Source organism: Elaeis guineensis, chromosome 4 (assembly GCF_000442705.2).
Source record: "Elaeis guineensis isolate ETL-2024a chromosome 4, EG11, whole genome shotgun sequence".
NCBI lineage: Eukaryota > Viridiplantae > Streptophyta > Magnoliopsida > Arecales > Arecaceae > Elaeis > Elaeis guineensis.
Window position 1 is genome coordinate 136,959,296 of NC_025996.2, and position 11,438 is coordinate 136,970,733.

The 11,438-nt window shown below is 36.1% G+C and overlaps 1 protein-coding gene across 1 annotated transcript; it reads right to left on the reverse strand.

The window, feature by feature from the left end:
• Nucleotides 1–320: 320 nt before the first annotated feature.
• Nucleotides 321–10,872, reverse strand: LOC105042598 (wall-associated receptor kinase 17-like). Its single transcript, XM_073256862.1, has 5 exons — nucleotides 10,676–10,872; nucleotides 10,533–10,597; nucleotides 8,923–9,853; nucleotides 5,488–5,661; nucleotides 321–1,612 (listed from the first exon to the last, which is right to left on the reverse strand). The coding sequence occupies exons 1-5, from the start codon at nucleotides 10,848–10,850 to the stop codon at nucleotides 477–479; spliced, it is 2,481 nt and encodes an 826-aa protein (XP_073112963.1). The 5' UTR covers nucleotides 10,851–10,872; the 3' UTR covers nucleotides 321–476.
• Between the last annotated feature and the right edge of the window lie 566 nt (nucleotides 10,873–11,438).

Here is an 11,438-nt window from a genome sequence, read left to right on the forward strand (position 1 = left end):
GGGTGGAGTTCCATGTGTTTGTTGTTTCAAGTTAGATCTAACATCAGAGCACCGACCCAACACCAACTTGAAGGCATACGGTATTGAAGCCCTTGCCATGTAAGTGCAGCAGCCATCGGATCATCACTGTGGAGGCATGCAATGACCCTCATCCGATCTTTCCAATCTAGATGATGGATGAGCCGAGCACTTTAGTAACATAGTCAGCTATAATGTGAGATAATTACATCGAGAAGTATAGCTAGATCACTAGTTTTTATCACATATATAGATCTTCGATAGTACAATATGTAAATTAGAGATAGTAGTAAAACAGAAAGTTCAAAAAATTATTTGATCAACATTTGCTTAGGAAAGTAGAAAGCATCAATAGCATAGAAAATATCTTAACAGCTCTCAACAACAAGAGTGAGTTCTCATAGATTCATCACCTTAGGTGATCCATGGAAGCTAAGATATAACTTTCTAAAATTATATTATCTGCTTTCCTCCTCAATGCATATTTTTGAAGATCCAATCTCATCTATTGAGTGTTCCATTTCCTTGAGATTGGGAACCAACTGCTGCTTATGGAACCTCCTTAGCCCTTCTAACTCCATGGCAACTTCTTTCATAGTTGGCCTTCCTTCTCCTTTCAAATTTAAGCACCTCCTAGCAAGTTGTGCAGCCAAAAAGAGTTGCTCTATTCCAGCCTGCTCTACAATCTGTGGCTCTAGCAATTGAAGGTAGTGCTGTTCATCAAACATTAAGGTGAAATATATAGCTAGATTCCTCTGATCTTCCGACCTAGTAAAAGATATTGGAGTTTCCCTAGTTAATAGCTCCGCAAGAACGACCCCAAAGCTATAGACATCGCTCTTCTCTGTTAGCATGCTTGTGTGGAAGTACTCTGGATCTAAGTATCCAAATGTCCCATGCACAAGGGTGGTTATATGTGTTTGATCAAACGGGACCAACCTCGAAGCTCCAAAGTCTGATACTTTAGCGGTATAATTCTCATCTAAGAGTATATTTGTGGACTTGACATCTCTGTGAATGATTGGTACTAAAGCAGCGGAGTGCAGATATGCCAACGCTCCAGCAGCTTCTGCAGCTATCCTTAGACGAACTTCCCATGGCATTGAAAAATCATGACTGTCACCATGGATATGGTGGAAGAGGGTTCCGTTGGATATGAACTCATACACAAGCAATGGAACTTGGGTCTCCAAACAGCAGCCCAAGAGTCTGACAACATTCCTATGATTGATTTGAGAAAGGATGATGATCTCATTGATGAATTGCTCGATTTGGCTCTCGTCAACAAATTTGGACTTCTTGATGGCCACAACTTCCAAGCTTGGCAAAACACCTTTATATACAGTACCATATCCACCGTGACCAAGGATTTGGCTTTCATTGAAGTTGTTGGTTGCTTTTTCTAGTTCCTTTCTACTGAAAATCTTTACTGTTGCATTAGAAGAACCTTGACTTAAGATTTGCTGATGCAGAAACAAGCCTCCATTTTGTTGAAAGAACTTGGCTTTCATCTTGATTAGTTTTCTTTTCTTCAAGATCCAGTAAGACAATATACTTCCCATGATTAGAACTAATAAGAGGCTTAGCCCCACACCTGCATACAAACAGCGGGAGGTTCAATTTTGGTAGTTCTTTCCAGTAGAAGCAGGAATTGGTTTTATTGCTAAGTTTTGAAATTTTAAACAATATGAGGAATTTTACCACTCCAATTATGAGCTTGTTTGTTCAGGAAAAAAATATAGCAACAAGTACTTCTACATGACATTATCTTGATCATCAAAAATTAGATTTGAAGCCAATGTTACATCACATTTTTATGGGACCAATTAAATTCTATTCCCATAAGGATTAATAACATACCTACAACATCTCATCATGAATAATATAACTATGCTTCTCAGTGAACAACAAATTTTCAAAAAAAATTTTAGAGAAAAGTATAATCACAGAGTTGAGGCATGCCATGTGAGCAGCTTTAAATTGCAACACCATATCCAGTGTCTAAGGGAATGGTAGTAAAACTAAACAAGAACCATAAGTAATCTTAATAGCAACACATGAATAAAAAAGAAGACATGATTAAGATTATCTTGATTAAGCATTTTCTTTTAACATAAAAAACTGATAACTTTTACAAAAAATAAGATAATTTGGTTGTCAAGCACTTCCTTTTGGAACTCTACTCAATCATAGCCTCATTGATCAGGTTTTCTCCTTTGTGATTTGAATGCAGGTCCCATGCACATCATAATCCAAAACCAAGATAAGTTGGCTTATCATACAATATTTCTTAATAATAAAATTAATAGTTTTTAAAATGACAAAACTTCATTAGTTCCTTCTAATTAAAGTCTATTATCTGAAATTTTAAAAACTTTTAAACCCTTAGATAGTTATTATCTATTATGAGAGTTCTATATTATCTAAAACAAATTATGCATAGTTGCATCATTTTGAAAATTCATGTATGCATTGTATGAACTCTTATAAGTCCATCAGATCATGAGAAACATATATTAACTTTCATTCTTCTTCTGACATTCAATTTCTATAACTTTCCTTCCACACTAGAGCATAACTGCTTAGAGTTCAAAACAAATGTAGTTAAGTTACTATTCATGAAATATTAACACGTAGGTTGCATTTTCCATGCATCTATGAAATAGTGGTGGTATGAAACCATATAAAATTCTATGTTTATGTGAATGCATTGTGTTGTCCATAACAAAATTGGTTGATTCATGTCCTTAACAAAACCCTAGCTCGTGTGGGGTGAATAGTGAGGTTGTGGACACCCTTGATAAGTTTTGCTTTTGTAAGTACGGGCGTTAGGGCTGTTTCCAAGGGACTATCAGTAAGATCCTAGTAGGCTTGCTAAACCAGAATGAAGCATATAGACCATAATATGCCACCTTAGTAAAAAGAATCCAATCTATATTGTGAACACTAATATGTGAGTTTTGATTAATCAAGATTAAGGTTTAATTCTCTTAGTTGTTCAAGACTCCTAATTTTTGTTCAAACCTTAGGTTGAAGGGTAATCCACCTAAGGCCTATGCTATACTCAACTCAAGTTTGTTTTCTCTCAATCTTTTTATGCAAGTATAATATTATTAGTAGCAAACAAATGGAGGATTGTTGCATAATATTTCCTAATAGTAATAGTTTTAAAAAGGATAAAACCTTGTTAGATAGTTTCTTCTAATAAGAAGTCTATTATCTTAAATCTTAAAAAATCAGATAGTTATTAACCATTAGAAAACTTCTGCAATATTTTAAAAAAAATATAGAGAGTTGCATTGTTTCTAAAAAGATACGTACGTGTGCAATATTTGAACTCTTATAAATCCATCAAAACTTGAGAAACAAATAATAAATTTATTCTTCTAACTTTCTATTTCTATAATTTTCCTTCTTTGTAAGTTTCCTTGTACACTTTACTTTCAGGATACAGTTCTCGCCTAAAGGTGATTAAGAAATGTGATCTTATATCATCTTTAAGTTGGGTATTATATCCTGAGGATAGGGCTTCCAAAAGTTGTTTTGTACCTAAAAAAGGGAAAATTACTATCTTTAAGAAAGCTTCCTGAAAATGCCTTATCCAATTGAATTCTCTTCCTTTATTTTTGTATGTGGCTGTTGTACTTCTTTTTATTTCTTTGAAATATCACAATAGGGGAAAAGAATGAAGACTTTTGGAAAGATGGTTGGTTGGGGGATCAATGGCTAAGTGTCCTTACTCCCCGGCTCTTCCAATTGTCTAAATTAGAATAGCACGAAATAGGATCATGCTTCTGTAGAGGCTGGATCAATGAAACGGATAAGATTTAGATATTTGCTCATGGAAGAGGAGCAAGGGGCAAAAAATTGGCTTATATTCTATATCTTGGTCGGTTGACTAATCAAGAAGGAAGGATTTTATGGAGGTGAAATAGTCCCAATTCTCTATAAAGGGCCACCGTAATTTTTTCAAGGTAGGAGTGCTTTCTCCCTTTAGATAGATTATTCGGAAGAGCAGTTCACTAAGAAACATCTAAGAGAACATTTAGGAGTCCTTTCTCCCTTATTCTCCTGCCTCTCCCCTTCCATTCTCTCTCTTTATGAAAAGACACTGGCATTACATTTGCTAAAACTAATCTATTTATCAATAATATAAACTAAAAAGGGTTTTAGTGTCAGTTTTATACCATCCCCCAAAGCTTCAAGCTAGGCTTCACCATGATAAAACAGTGAACATGCCTTCCTCGCATGCCCCAACTATTATAATTTCTCTACATCCCAGATAGGAGAAAAAATGAAAAATGCGATCCCTCAGCTCCTCTCTTGCTTATGCTCCATGAATGAAAATAAAAGAAAAATAAAATTATACATGCACATGTAAGACTCTAATTATTATCATGGAAACTCAATCAGGTGCATTCTTATCCTTTGAGTTCCACTCCCCATGGGCCCTTTGACTCTGCTATGCTTCCCCCCACCCCCTGTCTCACTTTGTATCCATGAATAATGGGTGGATCACCACTCTTGAGAATCAATTCCCATCTACCTATATAGAATGAGAGGAAATTGAAGCTGCCTTTGTGTGGCTAGCACAAAGCTTGAAGCCAAAAATAACTTCTTCTCTCCTTGACTCTCTCTGTATCACTTCCTCGCCTAGTCAACTGCAATACCCCCAGCCCCCACCCAACAAAAAAAAAAAAGTTTCATACATATCCTTGCAAAATTGATTTATTGCATATCTATTCGTATTTCGATTTACATATATAACCCTTAAATGATCTTGTTTTTATGACAGTACCTTCTCATTAGATTTTTTTTTTTTTTTGGCTGATAGTATCAATAAATAATTAATTTTAGTACAAAATGGATTTAATTACCCTTTTGTATTAATATTCTTGAAAAAATTATGCAATAAATAGATCTTTACAACATAGTCGAATATTATTTTTTTTATAGATATTGATGTAAAATGATAATATTGGCATTTCACACTTAAACTGAAAATTTTTTTGTCGACACTGTTAATTAAAAATCTGACGGAATGGATACTATTCTAAAGATGGGATAATTTTACGAGTATATATATGTAAATAGTGTTTTTCAGAAGGTAAATATGTAATAAGACATATTTACAAGAAAATATATGCAAAAGACCCAATAGAAAGAAAAATAAATGCTCAATTAACTTTGCCTCTTTAAGTATCAGATCAGATTAATTAAGCCTGGAATGGGTTGAATCTGGCCGGACTCCGCAAATGCACAAGTCTAGCAATCACCGACTTTATGACGTGATTATCGCACAGGTCCGAAACAAGGGAGTGGACCAAGATGGCAAACTAACATGTATTAGCTAGGAGTATTTCAAACAGTTAATTAACATCAGACCAAATAAATCACAAATAAAAGCATATAACTCTAGTCTCTAGGCATAGTTTCCCTTTTAGCAATAATAGAATTTGAATATATTACCCAAAGCAAGCTCCAGCGGAAAGGCCGTATCTTTTTCCTTCTTCGTGCAACCACTTCCTTGCTTTCTACCGTCACCATGTTGACCAGGTGGGCAGGCGCAAGAAACATTTCCTGGCTCGTTGATGCATAATCCCACACAAGGATTGAGCTCCGGATCCTCGCACTCATTAAAATCTTGCAAGAGTGAAAACATGTTGAAGTCAACAAGAAATGGGGGTAACGAGAATATATTAAGGTGGAGTAAAAGTAAATGTAAATTAACAAGTTCTGGTGCTGTTTGCCTTTTTTTTTTTTTTTTTTTTTTTTTAATGATTTAAAGGGATATGCAGCAAGGATGCACCGCCCGGATTTTTTTTTTTTTTGTTGGGAGGAAGCGGGAGGCTAATTGGATTCCATTAGCCCCCAGAAATTTATTCCAAAGGTATAACCGTACAATGTATTAAAGGAGACAAAAAATAAAGGTTACACAATATTAAGAAAGAAAGGGTCAAAATAGACTCAGAAGAAATCTTTAGAAACAGATCCAGCAAAAATCACAGAGTTCGTAGCCGCGAAGATTCTTCATCATCATTTCAAAATAAAACGAGGCAACCAAGAGGAGAGCTGTTATAGCCCGACCCAATTAGGCTTTAAATCCAGCCTACAATATATTTGATCTTTTCTTTTCTTTGATTTTCTGACATCGATTGTTGGCCTTGGCCTCTCCGAACTCGAGAGGGTTGCCCCTCTGCCGCTTGTTTTCGCCGTGCCGACTGCAGCCCGGACGGTCGGTCAAAAGGAGGGGACCTGTCGGTCCCCTGTTTTAGCCAGGGAAGACCATAGAAAGAAAAAGAAAGGAAAAAATGAAAAAGAAAAGAAGAAAGAAAAGAAAAAGAAAAGAAAAAAAAAGAAAAGAAAAAAAAAAGAAAAAGAAGAAGAAAGAGAGAGACTTTCTCTCTCTGCTTTCTCTCTCCCTCTTTTCTTCTCTCTACTTTCTCTTTCTCTCTCTAGTCTCTATTTACTTTCTCTCTCTACTTTCTCTCTCTAGGTTATTTTTTTCTCCTAAGATTTTTTAGAATTTTGAGAAGAATGATGATGAATTGAAATTGATCCTAATAATGAATTTTGATCTATGATCGCCGGACGGTATACCGACATCCATTTTGATCAGATCCAATATTTTTTAAGATTCTATTTCTCATGATTTTATTAAATTATCCATATGATAATTTCAAAATGATTTGATCTGATCGATCAGATTTGTTGAATCATATCGTCTGAAGAGTCCAAGATAAATTTTCTCTCTCTAAAATTTTCTCTCTTTAAAACTGTTTCTCTCTCTTGATCAATTTCTTTCTCTAAAAAGATATGTCAATGAAGAAATTTTTTTTAAATATTTCTGATCTGATGAAGAATCATGATCTATGATTGTCGGACAGCATGCTGGCACTCATCTTGATCAGACCATGAATCCTTAGATTTGATCATCCATAATTCCGATCTAGCCATGACTTAATTAGATCATATTGATTTCACCTATCGAGATATTGGATCAATCATAATGTTGGATTGTATCACCTGATTAATTCGAATTGTACCTCATGAATTCTCTCTCCTTTGATTTTTTCTCTCTACTTGATTTTATGAAACCAATGAAGAAACATCGGTCCTATCACTTCGAATCCGATTGGATCTGATAGTCAAACTTTGGATCGTTTATATCTTAATTAGATTTTGATTAAATGAAATTAGATGATCGGACCTAATCTAAACCGTTGAATATGGTATTCGTATCTTTTCTAATTATTAAAATTGATTCTATATAGGATTGTGGATGTCTGATCATGGGATATCGCGATATAGTTTATGAACAAAATTTTGGAAGAAAATTTATAAAATTATGTGGATTTATTGGAATGCGATCGAGGTAAGTAATATTTCACTTTTTCTAGATTTATCAGTAAATTATAATATATTTTTCTGATATAATTTATGAAACGATGCATGAATTGGATGAATGATATTTTATTATGAAAAATATCTTATTTAAAATATTATGATGAAACATGATTGAACATATTGATTTCATAATGCATTATATTGATTGATTTCGATACTACATAATTAGATGTTTTCTTATCGAAATTAGATATGAAACATGATTTATGAAGAATTCTGATATAAGAACAATATGAATTGACAACCTGACTATGTAAAGGATCCCGCTAATGGGGGCATATACGTTGGCAATTGATTTGTCCTGAGGGTTTATGTCACCAGCGAGACCAGCGACACGTCGTCAGAGAGACCAGCGACAAACCGCCAGAGAGACCAGCGGTTCCGAAAGACTTTGATGATTCGCAGCTCACCGTAAAAAAATACGCAGTGTTACGATCCTACTACAGGAAAAATATGATCATAGCTCATGGTTGATGAAAAGAACTTAAGAATGAAAGAAATTGAAATCTCAAAAGAAACTTAAATTTTTGAAAAACAAGAAATGAATTTGGTATGAACTATGTTGCATAATCAAAATTGATTTCAAATTGATGAACTCTATATGCTTATTTTCTATAAATGATTATTTACTTTAATGCCTGATGAAATCTGTTGAAAGTGATCATTGCTTACTGGGCTATCTAGCTCATTACCTCCTATTTTACTGTTTTTACAGATGTTGAGGAATTAAAATGATACAAGATATGAATGGAAGAGTGATAAGAAGCAGAATCTTCATACTTTTATTTTAAGTTGAAAGTCTTATTGAATTTGATGTAAGGTCTATGAATCATTGTTGAATTTATTGAAATATTAAAGAAGAAATTTAGATTGTTATGTTTTGGATATAGATTATTAACTAATTATTCCGCCGTTGTTTTAGGATAACATGATAAGATGCCTTGCATACTTATTGAAAGAGTTTTCTATGAGTATGCGGCGTTTGCCATAATCTTTGATTCATAATCTCGGATCGGGAGCGTGACACAAGCCTAGTAAAAAGAATGATGAATTGCAACCAGCTACAAACTGAAGATCGCTACCACCTGGCTTTAATTAATGGGAAGGCAGCATAAGAATGTACAAGTGCAGCCTAAGCCGAAGAAAAAGGAAAATAGATTACAAAGAAAAGAGTGGGATTGAGCTACACCAAATGGATACAAAATGGCAGTGTGTGGCCGGGTTGGGGGCGGGGAGAGAGAGAGAGAGAGAGAGAGAGAGCATGAGCTTCATCACATATTTGGACAATCAATGGCTCTCATCAAGCATCCGAAAAGACCACATAGATGGTTCATTCCGCCTGTGCTGGAACACAACGAAGAATGAGAATGACCTGGTGCTGGTTGCAAACTAGGTTATAATCTTTTTTGAGTGAAATGGATCATAGCTCAATATTATATCCATATGTTTTGTAACTATATGTCTGCGTGTTTTACGGAAATGTAAACTGGTACATACCTTCGCATCCATCTTCAACATAAGGATTTCCATGGTATCCTTGGCTGCAATTGCAGCGATACCCGATCCCACTGTTTGAATTGTAACAATAGCTATTCTCTTTGCAAGCATAGGTTTCCATCTTCCTCATTGCTTCTTCGCATGTCTCATTCCCGATAGCCCAATCCAACGCCATCAGGTAAGTATAATTGGAAACTTGATTTTGCTCCATAACATCTTGCAAAATCTCATTCGAGAATGTGAAGTTGCTCGGTGTGACAATGAAGGTCCGACTGCATGTGGTGTTCACCTTCGTAGAGCGGACTTTGCTCGGGAGTCTACGAACGCTTTCGATCGTCAAGTTGAAGCTCTTGAGACCTTTAGGGATGGAGGCTTGACAGCAACCCACGCCAGAGCAAGATCCAACAACGATGTCAGAGTTGCAGAAGGTAGTACAACTACTGCTTGACGAGGTACTCTGAAGTCCTTGGAGAAGTACCACAACTTCACAACCGACCGTCGTCAGCTTGTTCCCAGAGTTCTCTGTGTCTGATATCGTGTAGGGGGTTCCCTCTAGATCGATCCAGCCGGATACTTGGGTGTAGTTCCGATCGTAGTTCTGAGCAATGGCATGAGTGTAGATGCTCAAATAGCCTTGCAATGAGATGTCTTCAATCTGATAAAAATGCTTGCCCAGCTGCAGAATTGGAGAAGTGCCGTCAATCCAATTGCAACTTATTTCAAAGCCTTTCATAGCTTTACCAGATATGCCGAATGGATAGGGAACACTGGTACAAGTCAGTGGAGGTGATGAATTTGCCTCCAACATGTATGCACCGAGCGGAGCTGCTAACCATAATAGCAGCTCAAGAATCAGTAACCACTCGGAAAGCATGTGTCTGCCCTCTCTAGCAACTCGCTTCTCCCGCAAGACTAAAGCCAGTAAAGCCCTCTGTACCAAAAGAAAAAAGATTAGCATGGTTTTTTTTTTTAGTGCATGAAAAGATTAGCATCATACTCGAGCAAAATAATTGTTGCTTGAGTCATATCATAAAATCATTTATTTATGTAGGGTTAACTAAAACATAATATTTATCTTTTCAGAACATGGAATTTCTAGAAATTTTCCACAATATTTGATTTCCAAGATCCGCTTTCATTTTGTGATTTACAAACTATTCTTAGAAATTCTTTTCTAATAATATTACTTAAAATGCATAATAAAGTACAAGGGTGGTAGAGATATTGATCTAGAGCAATAAAATCCAAAAATTTCTCCATGCAAAAAGGCTTACACAACCTAAAATAAATACACTGGTCATGTTGCTTTCTTTCAAAAAATCATAAAGCAGAATCCTTATGGCCTAATCATTCCTTTACCATCAGACATGGGGAAGGTCCCACTTGGTTGTAAGACTGTTTTAGGCTCCACAGCCGTTTCAGGCCAAGACCTTTGATTTGAAATTTAATAGCTTTACCTTTGGATGGTAGAGTACTAATCTAGGCACATGACCTCTTGCCTAGCATGGAAGAACCCTTATCATACAAGAATCCATCATCTAAGCATTCATCGATCATCTAGACTATCCTATAGAAATAATTAAAAGTTTAAATAAAAATTTAGGAATTACTTTAGGCATAGGATTAGACTCCCAAGATGGATGCTCTTCCGAGATTGTGGCCCTAGCCTCTTGATCTGAAAGAGAGAGAATGGTCAAATCCGATATAAAAATCAAAAGAGATGGTGGGGAAAAAGAGAGAGAGAGATACTAACGATGGCCAGCAATAAAAGGGAAACATCTGGTGGTGTCTAAAGGAGGTGCTTCGAGATTCTCATATACAGGATAATGAAGGGAAAAAACAAGAAATAATGGAAGAGAGAATGCTAGATGTGGGAGAGATAAGTTTGAGAAAAAGGGGAGAGGATAGTGGAGGTCGGCGAGTGGCATAGAAAGGAAAGAGACAAGGGAGAAGGGGGGGGGGGGCGGAGGGCGGTGATTGTGGGCCACCTCATGGATATGAAAGGAGGAGGAGGCCTATGTGTGTCCATGCCAAGAATGAGAATAATAAAGAAAGAATAAGAGGAAGAGACATACAATCGCTAGCATGATAGATATTTTGTTGAGTTTTGACACTTCGAATTTGATACATAGTAAAAAAATTCGTACAATAGAAATTTAAGATGGAGGAGCTTACAGCACGACAATCCAAAGGCACGGGCCTACGGGCACTCAGGCCGCTACACAGTGCATGGCCCAGCAGGGCCTGCAGTGTGTAGCCTAGCAGGGCCTGCAGCACGTGCGGCCCAGCAGGGCCTACTGTACGCTGGGCCAACATTGACGCATGGCCCACTACAAGAAAAGAGAATTTTTGTAATGAAATTATTTGAGACGCAAATATTTTCATCGTCAATCATCGTATTTATGATGAAAAATTAAATTCATCGTAAATAATAAAATATTTACGATAAAAATAATTTTTCATCGTGAATAATTGCATATTAGCGATGGAAAAAATATTCCATCGCGAATACGAAT

Bases quoted from the DNA above. Each gene is read 5' to 3' on its own strand.
- LOC105042598 (XM_073256862.1), bottom strand. From the start codon at position 10,850: ATGCCACTCGCCGACCTCCACTATCCTCTCCCCTTTTTCTCAAACTTA. The intron at 9,854-10,532 runs GTAATTCCTAAA...CTTTTGGTACAG, and splicing joins AGTCTAATCCTATGCCTAAA to AGGGCTTTACTGGCTTTAGT. The intron at 5,662-8,922 runs GTATGTACCAGT...CACTCTTGCAAG, and splicing joins TGTTGAAGATGGATGCGAAG to ATTTTAATGAGTGCGAGGAT.